At 36.9% G+C, this 24,012-nt stretch overlaps 1 protein-coding gene across 2 annotated transcripts in view; it reads right to left on the bottom strand.

Moving 5' to 3' along the window:
• The window catches only part of ASCC3_3 (activating signal cointegrator 1 complex subunit), a 61,823-nt gene that overhangs the window by 25,836 nt on the left and 11,975 nt on the right, over nt 1-24,012 (bottom strand). For both annotated transcript variants that reach the window (XM_051217446.1, XM_051217447.1), the window contains exons 8-18: nt 23,085-23,288; nt 20,762-20,902; nt 18,605-18,769; nt 16,865-17,113; nt 15,180-15,314; nt 9,982-10,239; nt 8,280-8,438; nt 6,147-6,266; nt 4,707-4,958; nt 2,363-2,638; nt 27-165 (exon numbers count right to left, since the gene is read on the bottom strand). In XM_051217446.1, coding sequence (XP_051064847.1) covers nt 27-165; nt 2,363-2,638; nt 4,707-4,958; nt 6,147-6,266; nt 8,280-8,438; nt 9,982-10,239; nt 15,180-15,314; nt 16,865-17,113; nt 18,605-18,769; nt 20,762-20,902; nt 23,085-23,288 — 2,098 coding nt within the window. The remainder of the gene's footprint in view (nt 1-26; nt 166-2,362; nt 2,639-4,706; nt 4,959-6,146; nt 6,267-8,279; nt 8,439-9,981; nt 10,240-15,179; nt 15,315-16,864; nt 17,114-18,604; nt 18,770-20,761; nt 20,903-23,084; nt 23,289-24,012) is intronic.

Below are 24,012 nucleotides of genomic sequence, written 5' to 3' on the forward strand. Positions count from 1 at the left end.
TATATCAAACAAAAATAATAACCCACCTAATTCATTGACATCAGTTTCACGAATGCGATCAACTGAGAATTGGAGTTCTTCAACACGTTGAATTAACCGTTGTTTACCATTTTCTACAAATTGCCACAATGGACTTTGGTCATTCCATAATCTTTGTTCAAACATCTAAACATAATAATAATTTTTTAAAAAGATATATTTTAGAAATAATATATATTACATAATGTAATAAAGTTACATAAATGTATTAATATTAACGCTGCACTAGTCCGGTTTTTGACGATATTATGGTTAATCAATCAGTTGTCATTAAGATGGATGATCTAATCCTAATTAGTTAACCAACACAAATAATACGATATTTAATGTGAAACGACTGAAAGTGGAAATTATGAGATGGTGGAGAGGATTTGTAGCTCATGTGGATGAGGTGTTCTCTGAGCTGATAGTTTGGTCCATCCAGCTCAGAGAACAAAACGCCACCAAAAGTGGAAATTATGTTGATCAATAGTCTTTCATGGTGTGTAAAATAAGCAGCTTTATTGGTTTCCTTGCGACTTTCGATTTGCTTTTTTTATTTGGTTAGTAACTTGTTCTAATGATTACGACAAACTAATTTACTATAAACAGTAACGTATCTGTGGCTTTCAGTTGCACACTAAGTGAGAGGGTTTAGTGAAACTGTTTATTTGCCTAAGAGGAAATAGGTGGGTTAGTGTTTGAACCTGAGATTCATCAGCTGATAGTCCAATATCTTAATCAGTAAGCTACTAATTAACCATTTGTTATCTGGTGACATTATCTTCGTTGAATATTGAATCTATAAATAGTAACCTTCATTCACAATAGATATTCACTTACTCCATCAACAGACTAGAGATCCGGTGTACTCAAATTTATTCAATTGAAATTTGATGATTGATTTTCTGAGAGAATTATCAGTTCGGTAACCATGGTTGATTAAGAAAGCCATTATTATAGAGTATACAAAACAAAATGAGCCTGTATTATACTGGACTAGCGAAAAGCCAAATAGTCTGAATTTATCACGTTAATGAACTAACACTACCAAAATTAGTGACTCAGTTTGTTAATATAAAAAACACTGATATTTTACCTTGGTGGACAGCGTGACGTAGTGTACCAGTGTTAATGTAACCATTTCATAACAAAACATTTTACCAACACTGACTTATGTATTGTGTTGGATTGATGAGAGATACCAGTGTACAGTTCATCCTACAGTGACCTACTTCATAATCATACAATGTGAAAGGATCAATAAAATATATAAGTGAGCCCTACACAAGAAGTTGTGAAGAACAAATAGATGTTAAAGAGGTGGAGATTAGCAATGTAGAGGGAGATCTATATGATTACCGTAACCAGTGATTAGAGACGTACAACTGACTGACTACTGAGTAGTAGTTGTAAATATCATGCTTTTCTAGTCCTCTTAGTGCTCATCGGATTCTGACGATCAAGTTGCAGTGTGACCGATAATATAATTAATGCGATGTCACATGTATTATCTTGAGATTCTAGTCGGTTTGAGGTAGATGTTGAAGATGTATAGTCACATGGCTCAACCACTATCTTCCACTAGAATTTGGGTTTTACAATTGTCTTACATTATAATATATTTCACAAATTGATTCATTCTTCTCGAATCGTATGGTATATGCCTAATCTATTCTATTACCGCAGATACTATCACTAATTTTTTTTACTATTCTGAGACTTAACATAATAATTTCATCTTGCTGTATTGACATGGAGCGATAACTTGAACCGATACATACATGAGCCGAATTCTACGTTACTTACGACGGATTGATCAATTGACAACTATCTATGAGACCACGGCAATTTGTTATTGCAGTTTTTCTATCCAGCTTGAACATCATATGGAAGCTGTTGAGAAGATATTAGTCAAAAACTAAGTAAAAGTCACCTAATTCGGTATTTCAAGGCTATATCACTAAATAGATAATTATTATTGAGCCCAATACATACTACAAGACTATGGAATTACTTAATAAGTGTTGTTAACACATGTACAATAGTTCTTTTAAGAAAAGGATAATCAAACACACATAGAGTGACAGCGTTCTTGAATAGACGAGCCAGATATTACAAGCATAAAATAAAACTGATGTTCACAAACGACAAACTGAAATCCACGGTTTAAAAGGGTATGAAATGATTACATCTAAGTTAGACATCAATAAAACGTGACTAGTAAACGTGAACAAGCAAAAAAAAAGAGAACTTCAGTGAAAATCTTTCAAATGATTAAAATTTGAACAATATAAAAGATATATCATAATAAAGTGATAAATACACGAATAGTTATACTTACTCTAGCCAAAGTCAATGTTATCGTGGCACATTGTGACCAACCTTGACGTAATGAAATTTCGAAAAGATATCGTACTAAACGTCCAGCATTTTGTTGAACAAAATTCATATCAGATGAAAGTGAATGACAGCTGGGATTATGACGACTTATGTAACCTTGTAATAGTGCATTCACTTTTGCAATAACATCTGTATCAACTGTGCCAGCTTGTTGAATCGGTAAATGACAAACTTTATTCTTAATATCAATTAATTCAGTGCCTTCCTCTTCACGTACCTTGAGAAATATTGAATAATAAATAAACATAATAATGTGTGCTGTGAATAGAGAAACAAAGAAGCCATGACAAACAACGAAGGCTATTTTTGGGTGAACTTATTTCACTCTATTCAAAGTTTGTACAGAGAAACACTACCATTTAATTTTCTCTTCTTTACTCTCTAAACCATAAGCTTTCGTTTAATGTATGGTTCACTGCCATATCCTTTTCTATTCCTGAACTACTGTAATTTAAATGTAACCTTGGTACTCATTTTTTACCCTAACGCCTAGTTTTGGACATAATTGTATTTACCTAATTGGTTGTCCGTTATGGTCGTGTTACTCATCAATTCATTCATGAATCTTTTTACACTGATCGAAATCGGGAATAAATCGAGCAGTATTCCAGCTGACTCGCCTTCTCTCTTTCACTTGCCTGTCAACAAAATAGCTGGTAGAATATTTTCCGTCTATTTACCCCAAGTCGTTAGTCTTAGTTCGAACTCACGCGTTTCTAGCCTCAATGTTGAACCAGTAAGCCTTTAGTGTCAAGGCCTTAATCTAGATCGAGATACGTTCTCTCCTGAATACTATTGGGTAGACAGATCAAGAACATAACAATGTGATCAATATAATGAGATAATTATACAAATATATTTCTATGATATATTGGTCAACAGGTATTCATATTGACTGGGAGGTTTAAAAGTTGTATGAACCAACTACTGAAGGTTAAGTCGAACCATCACAGAGATGTTGGGTTACATGGTAGGAAATCTTGTGTAACAATATCTGTTATGTTGTGACTTGTGATAATAAAGAGAACAAATTTTGGTTTTGGCAACTGAGGTATACTAAATACACAATACGGATAAAGCATCAAAACATTCAGCTTTCAACCATTGGATCGTACCTTCGAGCTTTCATCTACTTACTTTGATTGAGATACGTAGAAGCATTATGATCACTACCTCCCACATATAAAGATTAGTTTGAATTCAACCACATGAATTTGTACCTGACAAATGAATTACAACAACTGCATATTTGTTACATTGAACATCATTTTCACCATCGATAATGTACAATAGGAAAATTCTCTTTATAAGGTGGTTGAACATAATCGATAGAGAACCTTGTACCTAGGTTTCCTGCTATTTGGCACTTGTTAACAAGGTATATCTGTAATATTGAGGAAATTGGTGTTCTTTGGTGGACTTAATTTCAAGTAACCCAGTTCTACAGTCAAAGACGTTACCAGTGAACTAATCCGACAGCGACTGACCTCCTATAGCACTGAGATATAATTATAATTGATCCTAATACCATTCTCCCATTAATTTTTCATACTAGTTCCGGACTCGACCTAGAAAAAACAAACACGTTATCCGGAAAACTAATCACCAATAGTGAAGCGACTTGATAAAACCACGTAAGTTAACAGCATACAGTAAAATCAAGTCAAATGAGCAAGTAACTGCAAATCATTGAGTAAAGGATATAAATTTCTCAGTCAGGTGTAGAAGTTGACAACTCTAATTGAATGGACTGTGAACAAATGTCAATGTTCAGGTATATTCAGTTAACAAGTTTTAAATCAACCGAAACAAATTTCTGAAACCTTAAGTAAGTAACTATAGAAGTACAGTCAAGGTGTTACTCAATGCTAGACAAGACGAGTTATATATGACAACACTGTGGTATTTTAAAGACTATCATGGGATTTCAAAGATGAATCTCAGCCACGAAGTGACAGCAGCTAGCAAAAAGTTAAAAATCTATTAGAAGTGGACAGGTGCTTGCCCACACTAACAGATCTGATAAAGGAACCATCCTAGCTTCGCACAGATACCACTGTCTTTGCAACCAATAGTCAATATATCCAGTTTTGAATAATCGCAATGTAGTGTAATAATCAACGAAGCCCATTAGTACGTAAGTAACAGTTTCTATGATGGGAGATGATTGAAGTTAACCAATAAAAATCTTTCACTGCTATAAATATTCACTTGATTTTAGAAACGATTAATCATTCATATATAACAAGAATAATAAAACCGTAGTTTAAATAATGAACACAAACCTTCATTGATGCAAATTCTGATGCTTCACTTAACATAGCAAATATTTGTGGAATCATCATTGTTGGTTCTAAGGCATCTTTAACCATAGCTGCGGTTTCATAACGTATATAAAATAAGCTAGCCGTACGTCCACGATCTGTTGATGCTAATTGACCAGTAGCTGGCTCGTAACGGACCATTTCAGCACAATCTAAGTCGGTAGCACAAGTACGCACAACACGACCTAAGAATTCAACTAGATCAGGATCACGCTGCCGTAAGAAAAAAACAAGCGGGAGCAAAAGTCATTGGTAAGTCTTCTAAGGAAAAACGATGTTTTTATATGATAGACGAAATATGCGCCCTTTATTCTATCTGGGATCGACCAAAGCTGAACATATTTGTGTCCCACCCAAAGTTGACAGTTACTCCGGGACTCGAACACAATGAAGATATCAATAATGAGATAGTTCAACTCATTTCAAATTGGACTAAAATTCATACCGGTTGTACTAGTGAGTGGTTACGTGGTCTCAGTAGCTAAGGGCATGAAATATTGTTGTTTGAAGTGAACGTTACTGGGTTCGAGTCCAGCAGTGAACATCGACTCCAGGGTGTAGATACACCTAGTTTACGGGTCCGAAAAGGGACGAAATGAGGATCCTAGATTCCATTGCTAGCTATATCCCATCTGTTATATGTAAACCTGTGTCGTACTGTACATATATCTGCACAGGACGCACATATGCTAAGACTGATCTAATTTTAGTCAAAATATCAACCGTAGGATATTCAAACCTATTACAATTTAAAAGATAATGTCAGTGATAAATTCATTCTAGATTAGTAAATAAATATAGACTCGATAGCCATTAAGTGAAGTGATCAACTAGGTTTTATTTATTGTGAAATTTGAAATATTTGAGCTCAGCCCTCATGACATCGAGGGTTGGTAGGTAAATGAGTGTTTAGAACGCCACGGTTACTCACATCATGCAAAGATATTTTTTCCCGATGACTTTAAAAAAGAAACTGGATAAGGGATGGTTTGGATAATTTGGAAACATGACCATAGAGCTCGAAAGGAAACCGTTCGAGCTCGGTGACATAACTATTTTGCGAATAGTTGCTGATGTGTTCCGTATATTTCAAATTATACTGCCGGCCTATTAGTTGCCTGTACTAAGCCACTGCTGTCTTAATGTCAAACGATAGGTGAGAAATTATATAGATCAGAAAGAGAACTATATCTGTATTAATGATTTATGTACACGTTTATTCGGTTTGTTAATTACAGTTTTCCAACAATGACTTGATCTTCTCATTTGTGTATACCTTATTGGGCAACTGTATAGGAATTGTGTGTATCTGATACGAATATCGCGGATTGTAACAAACATGATAGTTAATAGAATATTGTTATTCATTTGTATACAATTGGTTCGTAATTCAATACTTACTTCAAGAACAGCTGTAGTTAATCCATAATTCAGCGGATTTTGTCTTAGTCGTATAAATAAATACGTGTAACTCAACCATGTTACAGCTTCATCAATATTAGAAACTGTACCTAAAGAAATCTAAATAGGATAGAAATTATATTCAAAATCTAATTAGAAAGTGAGAAATCGACATTATCATTAGTATATCAAATGCAACCGAATAAACGGAATATACCCATTAGGACATTAAATAAGAAAGAGTAGTTCAGCGAAGAGTTCTCTTTTCGGCGAATTCATTTTCAAAGCTGTACAATCGCAAATATATATACTTATTTTTACAGGATGAATACAACCGATTAATACGTATCTAACTTTATACTACTGTTATTTTACTATAACAAGACTACCAAGTAGCATGCATATCAGTAGACGTAATAGAGAAGAAGGGAACAAAATCCTTACTGTATCCAGAAAATATGATATAATTACTCTGAGTAAATAGTTTATACGAGACAATAGAAAAATATGACAAATTCACAAAAAGCTAGATAGGTTAAGTGATCAATTTGAGATAAGACATGGTCAATGAAGATTTTTTCTAGTCATCACAATTAGTTTTGACGTACAAAACGAAAAAAACCCTGATATTCTCGCAAATGCCTAACAGAGTACTACTACTAGTGAAACTGTTTGAATTCGAATCTCATTCCAAACTACAATTTCGCTTTAAAAGGTCAATTTCATCAATTATCATGTCAACGTTAACATATAATGTCGATTACTTTGTTTTCTGACTAGACATTTTAAAAATATTCTGAGACGAAATTTGTACATCATAACATGGCTCATAAATATGATACTCAACTCTTTAAAATAGCTGCGACTAAGAAGGAGGACAGAAATTTTTATGTCTATAATTCACAATAGTTAGTGCTTACATAGTTCAACGATTGTTATCAAGTAGAATGCCTCACTCACATACATAGATATTATTTAAATGATTCGAATTTGTTGTTTGGTGAGATGTTGCGTTCTTCTTGGCCTGTATTAGATGTTTATTCATGAATCGTTCATTACCTTTCTGAATAACTCGATCGAGCATATATTTTTAGAATCAACTAATCGAGTTCCATGTCAAAAAAAACAAGCTGGTGATTACATTTGTGAAAAAATTCTAACTACTCCCTTCTTTACGATGTATGGTAAGATGTGGCCTAGCAAAATATCGAAACCTTCATGAATGGGATTATCCAGCTCAAAGCACACAACACCATCAGTCAACAAAACTGCAATGATACACACTACGTGCTACGAGTAGAAATTTATTTTTAAAAGAGAAAATAAAAGTATGTCTAACTAAATTGTCGCTAGTAATTCTTTAGTCACATACCACATGTCGTCTGATATTACTTTAAGTTAGTGACTGAGATAAATAGGAAAAAAGGTATTGGAAGGCCGACGCACATCGCTTGCCCTCAAATTCCTTAGTACGGTAGAGAGTGAGGAGAGTCCGATCTCACTCTCGAAATGCTCTCACATGGTCACACGTACACAGCCACTTCAACAGAAGTCCTACTCACTGCCTTCTCATGACACAGGTGAAGTTTACGAAATTGGGAAGAGGAAGAGAGAATGTCCGACCGTTTAACCAGGTTGGAGGATATAGAAGATCCACCTAGAGGAGTTGGACAACCCTGATTGCAAATCAATGGTGAACATGGGCTCCAGGATCATGAGAAACAAGTAGCGTATGAACCTACTGTTGGTCATCGGTTACCATGGAACTGCATTTCGTAACGTTAATTCATTGTCTTGTGGATTAGACCATTGGGTCAAAGTTTTTGGGAGTATCCTCCTAAGAAAATTACCTGGCTTGGGTGTCCAGGTAGCACTCCTGTCTTCACACAAATCGAATGATGAGGTGTGGCGCATATATATTTGGTGCCCGCTTGTACCAATATTTGTGTTTAAATAAATAAATAAAGTCATATATGAAACCGAATTTTAGTAGAATTCCGATCCTACTGTCGTATTACTTTACTTAATCATATGAAATTATATTTGAATAAATTTATGAGGAAACAAAAATCAACTTAAAAACAACGAGTGAACACGGTTTTTATAATATTGAAAGAGTCAAATTCAACTAACCTCAGCATTTAAATGATCATGTAAATTAGTGAGTAAATTACTTTCAATCGGACCTTGATTTGTTATGAAACGTAAATAATGGGCTAGTGATTCTTGATTAGTTATTAAAGTAGCTTGACCATGAGTATCAAATTGTGGTCGACCAGCACGACCAAATATCTACATATTACAAAAAGACACATATAAATATGATATACAAATAAGAAAAAAGTAAATATCATTGATTAAGTGTAAACAAAAGAACGAAAGGGGAAATGAAATAATGCAAAAAAGCACTCTTCTCGTATGCTTAAAAAATTAAAATGTATATACAGCAAACAGTGAAACCTGTTTAGCACAATTCATTATCTCTCAAGGCATGAATTGATTTGGACAACTATTAAAATATTTGGTACAGACCTACGGGATTATACAGATACTTGTAAACCATGTAGCTATTGTGAAAAATTGATAGCAATTGCCAGTTTATGCAAAACACAAGATGAGACCCATGTATAAGGGTAATGTAACACGTTTGTCAAGTAGAAATTCATAATTCGATGTTAAGTGGTTGAAGGTAAATAGATGACAGAAAGCCCTAGACCCAGGCTTTATTCGTTAGTAAGGCATAATTGTAATCCTGAAGAAACTGATGCAGCAGGTGGTATTCAGACGCGTATCACCCATTCCCACAGTCCACGACGTTACAGTTGAGCTGTTCACAGCTAACATTATAGCTTTTGGATACATGCTTTCTATGTGGATCCCAGCGATACTACACGGGCTGGAAAACCAAAGTACCCAGACAGAGGTCCGAACCTCCAGCCCACTAGTTGACGTTGAACCATTTAACTGCTAATCATATAAAGGGAATTTCGATTTTATAGTTACGAATTAACTGATCAGACGATCGATGCATAAATTTAAGAACCAAAGATTACTGATAATTAATAATCACAATAGCGTGTTACGCCCATAAGATTTTCAAATAACAAATAAAGGATACGCAGTTAAGATGGATGCTTTTATGTAGTAACTTAAACTGAATTCAATAATTTAACCGTGTTTCTTTGTCATTCTAACTGTAGTGGACACTGCTCACAATATTTTTTGCGGGTAGTGTGTAAACACTTTGTAACTTGTTATCATAAATGTACCTTCCTCCTGCATATTGCCTTCTTACATGGCTACGGTGATAGCTTTAGAGTTGGACAAACTGAATCCCAAAGACCACAATAACAACATTATCAAAAGTAATATTAGGTCAGAAAGCTATGGGAAACTGACCGCTAAACTGAACCATCTATGAGAGGTGTAGATCACATTGGTTATAATCACATACATTGCCGTAACCAATAGTGAGAGGTATTGGATGATATGACTAATAATCGATTCCGATAACAGATCTATTCGCCATTTTTTTTCTTTCAGATCTTGAGTTAGGAAAAGATTGTATAAATTTTCATTCAAATACCTCTTCATAAATTAAATTGTTTATCTTCAAAGTTTTTTACTACCACCAATACTATTACTATCACCATTATTTTGACATTTATCTTGATAGTTTCATTTCAATGTAGTTCATTTAGTCCATTAATTTGAATCGATCAGCATATATATATGTCAAGTTTTACGTTGCACATGACTGACTGGCACCACCAAATATGTATTAATTAGATGAAAGCAAGCTGCACAAACTTTGGATATATAAAACATTACTCACTTGTAAAACATCCAATATATCTAAATTGACAAAATCTGATTTTTCCGCTTTATAAACACGTGTACCTTTAATAATAACAGCATGTGCTGGCAGATTAACACCCCATGCTAAGGTTGCAGTACAAACAAGTACACGTATATGACCATCTGCAAATAGCTTTTCAACAAGAGTTCGATCAACGCGTAACATTCCAGCATGATGACAAGCAAAACCATCAGGTACTAGGTCTTTGATAGTAGAATCAGATGATTTTTGTATCTAAAAGATACATATACAAATATTTAAAGAAAAATGTTAGGACATAAGAGTATACTAACACGCTCTGGTCTACAAATATATCAGTAGCTTAATAATGAAAAATATTGCAGCTTTCATGATTTTTAATTTATGTCACGGACACATGAATATTGGTACAAGAGAGCGCCAACATATATGCGCCACACAAAACAATGAAAATTCGAGAGGAATACAAAGAATGAAAAAAAAAGCTAAGGAGCGCAACAAAAAAAGAGAGAACAATAACGAAGAGATTGGTGTAAGGTAATGTGCTAGTAATCAGGGAACGCAAAGGTACAATCGGAAGAAATCTTTCAGGTAAGGGAGACAGAACCACTTTTTATGAAGAAAGTAAAAGAAGGTTACAGCAGGATCGCCACTGGCTTCTATTCTGAGCCATATCTGATAAGGTCTCTAGCCACTGTGTAGCACCATCTCTCAGACCCCAACCAGGAGTCGTGAAGGACCAACACAAGCCAGTCCTTTGCAGCTTTCTTTCATGCCACGACACCATGTCATGCACTGACCACCTCTCCGCTTCTTCCAACCAGTCCCAGAGTCGGCAAATAATGCACGACGTGGAATCCTCTGGGACGACATTCGGAGAACATGTCCAAGCCACCGAAGTCGATGTTTCAAGATTGTGACACCAATTGAATTATCATCTCTGTGCCCGAACACACGATGCCGAACCTCTGCATTACTGACATGGTGTTGCCACTGAATGTCAGCAATCCTTCGGAGACAGCGATGATCGAACACAGAGAGTCGTCTAACGTCCTCAACTCGGAGAGGCCAGGTTTCACAAGCATAGAGCAAAACTGCTCTCACCGACGCGTTGTAGATCCGACCTTTTACGGCCAGACTAACATCACGAAGGCGCCATAGATGGCCCAGATTGGCATAAGCCGCTCTGGCTTTCATTATACGTGCATTGATCTCATCACTCACACCCCCACCAGCACTTATGCAGCTACCCAGATACACGAACTTCTCGACTACGTCTATCTGCTCACCATCCAGGGTGAGTACAGGATTGGAATCCTGCCAGTCTTGTAGGAGTACTTTGCACTTCGAAGGTGCAAAGCACATACCATACCTACGGACACTGATTGCCAACTGATTAAGTGCGGATTGCATGCCTTGGGCATTATCGCACAGTAAGACAATATCGTCCGCATACTCAAGGTCGAGAAGTCTTTCTCCAGGCAACAGATCCACACCGCCATTACTTACATTCATCAGAGCTGTTTCCAGAATGTCATCGATGGCAAAGTTGAAGAGGAATGGTGAGATTGGGCAACCCTGCCTAACCCCACTACTCGAATGGAACAATGGAGAGAGGTGGTTGTATGCCCTCACTCTGCCTGAGGTGTTTTTATATAGGGCTTTTAGGATGTTAATAAACTTCTCAGGCACACCCTTCTTCAATAGACAATCCCAGAGAACAGTTCTGTCCAACGAATCGAAGGCAGCCCTGATATCAAGAAACACTACGATTGTTGGCCTTTGATAAGTATGGCGGTGTTCTAACATTTGGCGGAGGGTGAAGATATGATCAATACATCCTCGACCAGAACGAAACCCAGCCTGCTCCTCGCGAGTCAATCTTTCTCGGGTTTTGAACAACCTACGAAGTATGACGGAAGCCAATAGCTTGGACGCAATCGGAAGTAGACTTATCCCCGATAGTTGTTACAGGAACGACGTGAACCCTTTTAAAGATAGGGACAACTATCGACTCATTCCATGACGTTGGCACACTCTCTAGTTCCCAAACCTTTGTAAACAACGTCGTCAATTCCTTAGTCAAAAAGTCACCACCATCTTTAAAATGAGCCGGAGGTAAGTCATCTGGGCCAGGTGATTTGTAACGCTTCAAGAGTTGGAGTTCCTTGCGGACTTCCTCCTCGTTTGGTGGATCAGTCGTCACCGGCCATGGAGGGCAGGACAGTCTGACCGATGTTGCCGGAGCAGCAGGCCAGTTGAACTGCCCTTCGAAAAATTCTGCCCACCGTCCAAGACGTCGATGGATGTTAGTGATTGGCATCCCATCATCCTCGCAGATTGTTTCACTCACACCAGACTTCTTGCTGCCAGTGGCTCGGATGAGCTGGAAGAGCTTCCGGTAATTACCAGATGCAGCTGCTGCTTCCAGCTCATTAGCACGCTTCGACCACCAGGCTTCTCGGTCCTTACGCAAGCTTTGCCCAATTTCCTTACATAACATCCTTCGTTTATGGTCAAACTCACGGTCACCCGGAGTAGACCGACGGGCTTCAATGAGTTGTAAGGAACCAGAAGAAACCCAGTGCTTAAAAGCGGGACGTTTCGCAAACCCACAACTGACTGTTCCCGCCATTTTCATGGCGTCATGCAATTGCAACCAATGCTCATCTATACTTTTCGGTGGAGTGGTAGCTAGCCTAGAGGCTAGCTCGGTTCGATACTTATTTGCAACAGAAGTTGCAACCAGCTTGCTAACATCAATCTTTTGGTGGTGGTCACTTCGTTGGCCACTGAAAAGTAAGGCAAGATTGGCGCAGACCAAGGCATGGTCAGAGTCCAGATAGGTACTCCAAAAGGAGCGGCAGTCTTGTACACAACCACGCCAGCGGTAGCTGATCGCGATGTGATCAATCTGAGTCCAAGCTTGGGATGCAGAGGGAGGACGCCAGGTGGCACATCGGCGATGACTGTGCAGAAAGTTAGTGCTAGCCAGAAACAGGTTGTGGTCTGTGCACAGTTGCAGTAGACGGTCCCCGTTATCTGACCTGCGACCAACAAGTCCCCATCGGCCACCTAAACGACTCCCTTCTGTGCCTAGACGCCCGACCTGAGCATTCAAGTCTCCGGCTAGTACCACAATATCTGTCGAACGCACTTTCTGGAGAAGAATTGATAACTGGTGGTAAAACTCATCCTTGATTGCATCCGGGCTGCAATTTGTCGGGGCATAGGCGGAGATGACGAAAAGACATCGTTTCTCACGCCGATTTCTTCTCACTTTGATGGAACTTTCTAATCTAACAGCACATAACCGACTGTTAATGGGGATCCAATCGACTAGTGCTGCCTCAGCTCTAGCGCTTAGTGCGACACCAACGCCTGCAAGACCAGACGAAGATGCCACAGGGTCCCCAGATAAGCGCACGTGAAACAAGCTCTTTGGAGCGACAGATGGAGAGCGAATTTGTAGTACTTCGCTAGAGTCTTGAATACGGGTCTCGGATAGACAACAAACATCAATATTAAGACTTTCCAAAGACATAGCCAGCCCTATCTGTTGTCCGACCTGCATAAATGTGCGAACGTTGAAGGCAGCCAGTTTGAATGGCGCACGTGGTTTCAGAAAAACTGCTTCAGTACTCATATTCGATGGTAACATACAACTTTCAACCGGACAGTGACTCGAGAACGTTTAGATACAGTCGGATTTCCACCAAAGACGAGCCGCTGTATAGGTATAAAAGAGGGTGAATAATGTGGGAAATAATAATAATAATAACGACAATAATAGTAATAATAACAGTATTAATAATGACAATAATAGTAATGATAATTATTTGAATCGACTGATTGTTTTTCGGAGCGATAAAAGTAGTTGCCAAAGACATAGAGTTCATCGTTTGTGTGTGGGCTGTGATACTGTCCGGGTGCCCAAACCGAAGCAAGTGGTTTTCATAGGGGGCCACTCCCCGAGCCTTTGACCTAAAGGTCTAACCCACAAGGCAGTGGAGCATCGTAAGGAGATGCAATCCCATGGTAGCCGGTGACCAAAGATTGGTTCATACGCCATTTGTTCCCGCAGGATACTGGAGCCCATGTGCACCATCAGTTTGGGATCCGGTTAAAGCGCCGGACATTCGCTTTTCGTCCTCTCATTTTCGTAAACAACACCCCCGCCACGAGAAGGCAATGAGAAGGACTTCCGTGGCAGAGGCTGTATACGCGCGGCCGTGTGAGAGTATTTCGAGAGGGAGAGCGGACTCACCCCACTCTCGGCCGTACCAGGGCATTCGGGGGACACGGACTGACAATGGTTCACCAACCATCGACCGTCTATCACAAATAATATGAATGTACGTAAATTACAGTTTATTTAATGTGCTATGTGATCATTCATTTTCAGTATATTATAGTATGTATTTGATTCAAGGTTGAATTGAGTACAATAGAGAACTAATCCGCTTCTTATTTGAGTCTTCTGATTAGTTACTGAGTTATAAACACCTCGATGGTAAATAAGCTTTAGGATCTCAACTGTCATTTATTAGTCAACGTGTCAATTGATAAATAGGTTAACGGTCCTACTGACAATATAGGTACCCCCAAATGCCCTGGTATGGTCGAGAGTGGGGGAGATTTAGCTCTTCCTCTCGAAATGCTCTCATATGGCCACACGTATACAGCCTCTGCAAGGGAAGTACTACTCACTGCCTTCTCACACCAGGGGTGTTGTTTACGGAATTGAGAGGACGAAAAGCTAATGTCCGGCGCTTTAACCGGGTTGGTGGACACATAGAGTTCACCTAGAGAGTTGGAAAATCCTCATTCCAAACCAATGGTGAACATGGGCTCCAAAATCCTGAGGGAACAAACGGCGTACTAACCAATTATTGATCACCGGCTACCATGGGATTGTATCTCCTTACGATGCTCCACTGCCTTGTGGATCAGACCTTCAGGTCGAAGGCTCTGGGTGTGGCCCCATAAGAAAACCACCTGCTTCAGTCTGCGCACCCGGACAGTATCACAGCCGTCACACAACTCGAATGATCAATGTGGCGCATATGTAGTTGGAGCCCCTTTGTACCAGTATTTGTGTTCAAATAAATGATAAATAGTAAAATAATGTATCAATGAATAAAAAATGAAAAATGAAAATATAATTAACAAACATGGTATCTATCATATATTACCTTTTTTAAACAGATTTTTATAGTTGAACTATCATTATTTCTAAAATACATCATATGATTAAGTTGTTGAGCAGATGTACGAAGAGCACGAGCTGTTCGAAATGTATCACCACGTGAATGAACAAATACCATCACCTGTAATATACATTTTTAAAAGACAAATAAATAGTATATGCAATTAAATAGAAATCTTTTTTTAGTAAAGGAATAATTTAATAATGGTAGTGTTTGATCAACAAAAAAAGAAGAGAAAACATGACTATAATAACTGAAAGGGTAACTGTGTTTTTTTAATCCAGAGCGATGTGTGGGATTCTCATGAATTTTGATAGAGTTTAGTTCTTTGAGTGGTGGATGATTTAATTGTGAAGCTTTTTTGTTCTTAACATGCATCATCACTACAAGCTTCAAGTAAAAGTAAAGTATTTAAATTTTTCCATAATATAGCTGACAGTAGAATAACTGGAAGGGAATGGAATGGAATTCTATGAACTGTATCAGTTTTCAGCATGCATGTAAACATGGCTAATCTATGAATGTTATCCAACATGAAACTTAAGTTTGTAGCTTACTTCCAAATATCGAACATTAAAACAAAGAATAATTGTTTTCTAAAACTGAATTCAATCCCCGTTAAGGTCATGGATATGCACTGCTATGGATACGATATTAAGACAAAATAGTTGCCCAGTAATTCTGGTTTTGATGAGTGTACAACTAATTTCAGTTTCCATTCTACACTATACAATTTCCAATAAATCCCTAATTATATTACAATAATCATAATTTTATATAAGTGATTATCATTTTCACAGATGAAATCACGAGTCGACCTAAGCTAGATCACCACTGAAAACAAGGAAGCACTGAACAGCAGTTTCGTCCTAGTACGGGACACCTCGACAGTGCGCATCCACTGTGTGTAATCGTTCGAACACATCGAAAAAAAAATGCCTTAGAATGATTCAAATTATGTTCATTAAAATTCAAGTGAATACAATATAGTTAATTAAGAGTGAAGAGATGAGGATGGAACAAAGAAGTTGAATATGGAATTTAGTCAGGTTATTTTATTGCTGTATCAATTACTTTGGTTCCTGTTATGAATAAAAGATCAATAGTCTATCAGTGCACTAATCAACTATGCGGAATTTGATGAGAAAATTACAACGCTTCATCCACTAATCAGAATCAATGTAAAAGCTGGGACAGATACAGAAATCAGTGCAATTTATATCATGACTAAAGATGATTTATATTTATCCCATTGCTGATAATCTTGACTAAATATTGATCGGTCTTTATTAGAATATGTACATTCTGTGTGGATTGCCTTAATATAGCCAATTTTACAATTTTTCTTCAATAGAGCAGATGGATTTATGGCTAGCATTGGTGTTTAGAACGCGCGTTTCGCCCTATCTAGGATGCACACATCTCCCTGTGTTGGCATTCACACTTCAAGCTTCACATACCGAACACATTAACTATCCACTTAGCTACTGAATCCGAATAACTAATAACTACATCTAACAAACAAATAGTAAAGAGGAAGAAACGGCCATATGAGATTCCACTGCAATCGATATACCACAAATATATTTGAAAAATATTAATATTGGTTAATTTGAAAACCATAACATTGTCAATGGAAAAACTGACATATATTTTATTGCTTCTTTTACCTGTTCACCTTGTTTAACTTGTTCCAAAACTTTCTCATAACAAATTATACTCATATTTAAATCTTGGACTTTTCGATTTGATCCACGAATACCAATAAATGACATGGCCAATGGTACAGGTCGAAAACGTGAATCGAAATAGAATAAACCACGTTGTAAATTTACGCATAGAAATCGAGCCACATCGATATAATTCGGTAGAGTAGCTGATAGACCAACTAATCGGATCATCGTTTGTGAACTTTCAACCTGAAAGGGACAATAACAACAGAGACAGAAATAGATTAAGCAAAAATATCAACTTACATTTTGAATGAAAATGTTATGCCAAGTACTGAGATAGAATTTCCAATAAGTTTTTTTATAGTTTACATCATGGAGCATTGAGAGTCATACTCCCCAATAATGTGAATCTGTAGCGTCTAGTATTATGTCGAGCCAACATAGGTTATTCTAGCTTCTGAACATTCCAATTTATTAAGTCTTCTTCAGTTATATATTGACCTTGCTAATTATTCCCTCATTAACCTTGACTGTCTTTATATAAGCACATGTGCGTGTACCGCTTACTCTATTCATCACAGGTCTGTAGCTTATTTTTATCTGGTTATAAATATTGGGTTACGTTTGATCAAATCGAGTTGGCACACTTGCATTCTTCGTTTTGCTTTGCTTACCTATCTGCACAAACGGGTGCTTGAAATAAATCCATCCAGCGAAACCTGTAGCTGGCTTCTTATTAGCGCCGCCACACAAACGGCGTTAGCCTAGGTAATATACGGAATTAAATGAAACATTTATGCTCATAGTATCCGAGTTGGGGTCAGATCAATGGACCACTAAAAATTCGCAACACTACTAGGGATCGAACTCAGGATTTATGGGTTCTACGGAGAGCGCTTAGCTTTCAGATTACAGAGCCAGTGTTCAGTGTTCTAAATGTCAAAGTTTAATCAATTTGTCAGTAAGTTAGTCATAACAAAGTAAAACTTAATAAACGAACTCATCATTTCAAGTTGCCATACCCTATTGGCACAGTGAAATAAAATTAACAAGGAAAATCCCAGAACAGTAGACATAGTGACGGTATTAATGGCAATAAAGAATTTCGGCATCGAAGATATGATTTTAAAATATGGACTTAATGAAAAAGAATTTGATAGGGTAGTTTCTGAACTAAAGGGAGCAGGAAATACAAAGATTGAATGCATTTGCGTCATTGAGAACGAGTCGCGTCATTAAAATTCTCCAGTCCTGGGTTAAGATAATCGCGTAAATCGCAACCAAATAGTTTACACCTACCTAAACGGTTTAGTCCGACAGCCCCTGAACTTCGTGGACTTATGCAACCTCTTGAATCGAACTGCCCCTGAAGGTTCGTGCATTGACGTAGATAATGATCTTGAATACACAACAGAAATCCGTACGAATCAGTTCACGATACTGTGCAATCAACTTTTAAAGCAATTATTGGGTAACTGCCCCACACCTTACATCGTCGAACTCCAGTGGTTAACAACATAGAGTGACTTCAGTTAGACAACCACTGAAAGTTACCCATGGGCCTGAAGATTCTGGATCCCACTTCTGGTAAGGTCATAATAGGACAAAACAACTGTCCAGAACTTCCTGGTTTCTAACGGTTATTTAACTAAAATTATTCTGTGGTGTAAAACAACAACAACAAATATTTATCGATATGTATATCTATATTATTGCATAGTATTAATAATAACTTACTTGTCGAAGAGTACGTGCAACTAAGGCTTCAATAACAGCACCACGTTCTTCATGTAATAAATGAACTTCATCAATAATAAGTAGTTTGACTAATTTAACTAAATTGGCATCCCCAGTACCTTTACGTGAGATAACATCCCATTTTTCTGGTGTACTAACAAGCATCTAAATTTATACAGTGAATTAGAGTAGAAACATTTGTTGTTATAAAGTATAAAACAGATTAGTAAACTAACTAGATGAACACTAACTGATTATGACATTATTTTTACTACTGATATAACGAATGAAAAAAACATTCTGTTTTCTCAAGACATACTACTATAGTATGATAACAATATATTAAAGAGGAAGAATGTATTTGTTAAATCTCTAATGTCTCACATCAACTCGGCGCCCAAAGTTTGTGAGACTATTCGTTCAAATTTAGACGAAAGTTCTTATTAGTAACAATACAATCGATAAACAGGATTTTACTATCATTAAACAAGACATTCCATCGATAAGACATGCGCAGACTGGGATCACTATATACTAAATACACTATTCACGGTCAAATATAAAAACTAAAGTATTTTACAGTCTGGGGAATACTTTACTCCATACAATTACACTCAATGAGTGTAGAGAACAAATCAAAATAATAGTTGACTGTCTATCCGTCCATGTTCAGTGATCATACACAAAATCATTTTAAGAAGAAACACATTAAACATAATTCGAAGAAGAGTGAACATCAAATCTGGGATGCATGAAGGTACATCCAACTGATGAGTCCGAAGTAGATTGGAACGCGCATCCTACATTCTACTGCTAGTCATTTCATCCATCTATGTAAATAAGTAATTATTTTTTAAAAAGAACTTCATACATTTTAAGAGATAAACATCTATCAGAAACTAATATATTTATCATATTATTGATTTCTTTACCATAGTATCAATAATATGTGGTAGTGAGTGATATATGAGTAATCACTGAGCGTGGATAACACCCCAAATGCCCTGGTACGGCCGAGAGTGGGGAGAGTCAGCTCACCTTCTCGAAATGATCTCACATGGCCACGCGCCAACAACCACTGCCAGGAACATCCTATTCACTGACTTTTCGCGGCGGGGGTATTTTTTACGAAATTGAGTGGATGAAAAACGAATATCCAACCCTTTAACCGGGATAGTAGATATAGAAGATCAACCTGAGGGGGTTGGACAACCCTCATCCCAAACCAATGGTGAACATGGGTCCCAATATCCTGAGGGAATAAATGGCGTACGAACCAATTATTGGTTACCGGTTACCGTGGGACTACATTTCCTGACGTTGCTACACTAGCTTATGGATCAGACATTTAGGTCAAAGGCTCCAGGTGTGAGACTCCCTAAGAAAACTACCTGCCTCGGTTTGGGCACCCGAGCAGTATCACAGCTGTCACAAACATCAAATGATTTATGTGGCGCATATATATTTGGTGCCTCCTTGTACCAATGTTTATTTGTTCAAACAAATATTAATAGTTGTATGTTTTATTATTCTTAGCATGTTTTCAGTTTATTATTCATAGTCTATTCACCCTATTCACAGCCACTTTTCGCTTGATCATACATAATACTTTTTTTCATCTTATGATGTGATATGGTTGAGTATGCTTTTATATAAGCTACGTATGCTTGGAATACAATATTCGTATACTGGAGGCCGATGACTGTGTTCTGGACTCAACGGCCAGCACAGGGAGAAATTCTATCACATCGAGGACCAATAAGAACTAATCCGTTGACTCAAGGTTATTAGTAGTGAAGACGATTCCAACTGCTGTTTTCGCCACACGATATTAGACAGGGTCATAAGTCATAACAAACGGGTTCAGACTCTCAGTGTAAATCATTGACACAGAGATAATGGTAAACCCAGTTGATGAGTTCTAATTTTCGCATATAATGACTTACTTATACTTTCCTTATGAGTTCTAAACAAGGTAAACAAACATCGTAAATTCCACTGATAGCGCCTATCCAGCCTCACTAAAATATCAAGATAGTTCATTTTTGTAAACAATTAAATTCAGACTCCATAAAATTTATACAAGATTTTACAAAAATTAAACAGACTTCTCGAAAAAAGAAAACAAACAATATACGTAGGAAACCAAATACCTACCTGAGTTTCAAGTAACTCTTGTTTACTTAAGTGCATATCACCAGTACATTCTCTAACATGTACTCCTAAAGGACTAAGACGTTTTGAAAATGTATCGGCCATTTCAGCTGCCAACGCTTTCATTGGAGCTAAATAAACAATCTGAAATAAATTCATATTACTATATATACATATCAGTAGTATACAAATTTCCAAAATATATTCAAAAACAAAGAGTATTTGAGCGGAAAATTGTTTACAATAAATTCGTTACCGTGCTTTACACTTGCAAGTTTATTATTATTGTGTTATATTACAAGGGACAACATAAGATATGCAAGTGAATTAAGCAACATTATATGTTAAAACAATGATAATCATAGACTAAATACTTCAGAAAGGTGTCATTTATAAATTAGAAAGGTTATTTACAAAAGGTTAGAACGGTTAGTTACATAATCAATTTCATAAAAACAATGAAAAAGTCCGACATTGTCAGTGAAATAACCATTGATTTAGAAGCCGACTTAAAAGGAGACATAGCGGATGGCAATTTATGAACACGGTAACCTGAACAATCTATTGAAAAGACATTCAACTCTGCCAAGTTCCATATGATTTTCTCAATCAAACCAGTATTTACACAACGAATCGATGACATATTACCGATGATGAACTCCTCCATATGTGGATACCAAGTCAACTGATTCTGTGGAATTAGTTACATAGGCCGTACTCAGGTTTCATTTTTGAGTTGTCGTGAATAAGTACTGAAAGGATTTAGAAAATATGTCACGAAATGTGTACAAACAACACGATTTTTTCTCACTTGTTATATCATATTAAAACGAATGAACCTTACTCTGCTTTCTATCACGTTCCAAACAATCTCACTAAAGGAGTAAAATTACAACTCTAAATGGTAAAAACCAACAGGATCAACTTTAGGAGATTCAACTTCTTATTCCAAAAAAAGGTATATTTAGCCGCAGTGTTTAGCTTGGTCCACGACAACCTTTTTTAATTAATAATATTGTATAATTCACTTATCCATGCCATATTTTAACCTTTGTAACATAATTATGGACTAGTAACTGTAGAACCTAATGTCGAAGTTATGGGATACAATTATCCGTTCAATTATTCATCACCTATGAATATAAACATGTAACAAAAAAGCTTAGTTGATTAAGTTGAAAAAATACGAGTTTAGCATAAACTGCTGAAAAATGAGAGAATGATGGTTCCGAAGCAAGATGGAGAATTAAATTTAACAATTCTACCATTAGACAACATAGAATAACAATTTAAACCAGTAATCATCTTTTATAAATGTTCATACATTTGATGTTTGTTAAAATAAACTAGGTTCTGTATGTTGTGACGGGAGGTACACAAAATCTGATATTCATACATGGTGTGCTTGTTCTTGCTCTTTTCAATACATAGTCCATCGTCTTTCTAAAATTGTTTGGGAAATTCCCAACGGATTCCTAACAAATGCCCTGATACGGTCGAGGGTCAGGGAACACAGCTTTCCCTCTCGAAACGGTCTCACATGGCAACATTGGTGCAAAGAGGCACCAAATATATATGCACCATATAAATCATTTGATTTGTGTGAGGGCTGTGATACTGTTAAAGGGTCGGATATTCGCTTTTTGTCCTATCGATTTCTTAAACACCCCCGCCATGAGAAGACAGTGAGTAGGATGTCCCTGGCAGTGGTTGTTGGCGCGTGGCTATGTGAGATCATTTTGACAAGGCGAGCTGACTCTCCCCACTCCCGGCTGTACCAGGGCATTTAGGAACTCCTATTTCGAGATCCAGTATATTTGTAATTGATCCCTGACTATTTAGTAAGAGATGTCAAGTTTGCCTAGTCCTTAACTGTTAATCAAATTCTGTTGATTAAATTGCAGTCTAGTCTGAATAACTTGACATCCCCTACACTATGTTTTGATATTAGGTGGTTGGAGGTAGATAGTTGGAAATCTTAAACTTATGTTTCGTACTGATTAGTAATTGTTAGCATGTACACTCGCACTGTTGAGAAAACTGATGACTCTTATGGGATTTTAATCTCAGTCACCGAGCTTCACAGTCTCAAATATTATCGCTGAGCTATTCGGTCCAGACACCAGTTCCCTTAAGACATACTGTTGACGATTTCCAGCAAGCAAGAAGCCTATTTCATGAAGGGTGTACTTCCAACCGCCTAACAGATTCAGACATGTTATACATTTCTGCAGCTGAAAACCCGTATCATTAATAACGTAACAAAATTAGTAGTTTAAATAACCAAAATTGAAATGCAACAATTCAAATGATAGAAGCTACTTACTTTAAACGCTTTCAAGTCTAAAACATTATCCTCTTTCATATAAGTACGAAGTAATTGAACAATAGTAAGCAGTGCAACATTTGTTTTACCCGCACCAGTTGGAGCTGAGATTAAAAGATTTTCTGATGTATGATAAGCAAGTGGATAGACGACTGACTGGATTAAATTTAATTCTTTCATCCCATGAAATACCATTTGACCAATCTATATAATTAACAATAAAATACTGATTAGTTAAAAGAGAGATGATCGAACAAATAAGTTGTAACGTTATCAACTCTATTTTGTTGTTTACATTGTAGTGAACGGGAACATAGGCGGAGACAACCAAATGTATTTGGACACAAAGTTACAGAAACGTTTAGCAAAATCTGAGAACCACACAATCAAATTGTTCATTTGCAAAATGTCAATCAATTGTCTCAAACTGGAGATCAAATTGATTGTCATTGTCTGGCACAATTGCGTTTAATTTCGTAAACTGATTGTGATAACATGGCTCGTACCAAAATTATGACAAAATGTTAAACAAAATGAAGGGTATTATGAAGACAATAGAATCTTAAGTTTTGCATTGTGGACTAACTTTGGTTAGACACCTAATGAAGACCAAGAAGCAATGGATAAATATTTCATGCGAATGAGATGAATATGGCAAGGAATGGAGCTAATAATGACGTAATATCGTGGATTGGTTGGAATTGGAAATTTAAACCACTGAATGCTAATTTATTGGAATTGAAATTAGGCGCTCGCTGAATGACCTAAATGTCTTGGGTCCGATTCCTGTTAGCATCGTGTATGAGCATCGTTGAGGAGCCCCATACTATCCAGTGCTTCTCAGTCTTTAAAATTTGCCTGACCAAAGTTGTTCTACGTTATAAAAATTTAAAATGAAGGGGATTTAAAAACTATCTACACCGCATTA

The sequence above is a fragment of the Schistosoma haematobium genome, chromosome 5 (genome assembly GCF_000699445.3).
Source record: "Schistosoma haematobium chromosome 5, whole genome shotgun sequence".
Classification (NCBI taxonomy): Eukaryota; Metazoa; Platyhelminthes; class Trematoda; order Strigeidida; family Schistosomatidae; genus Schistosoma; species Schistosoma haematobium.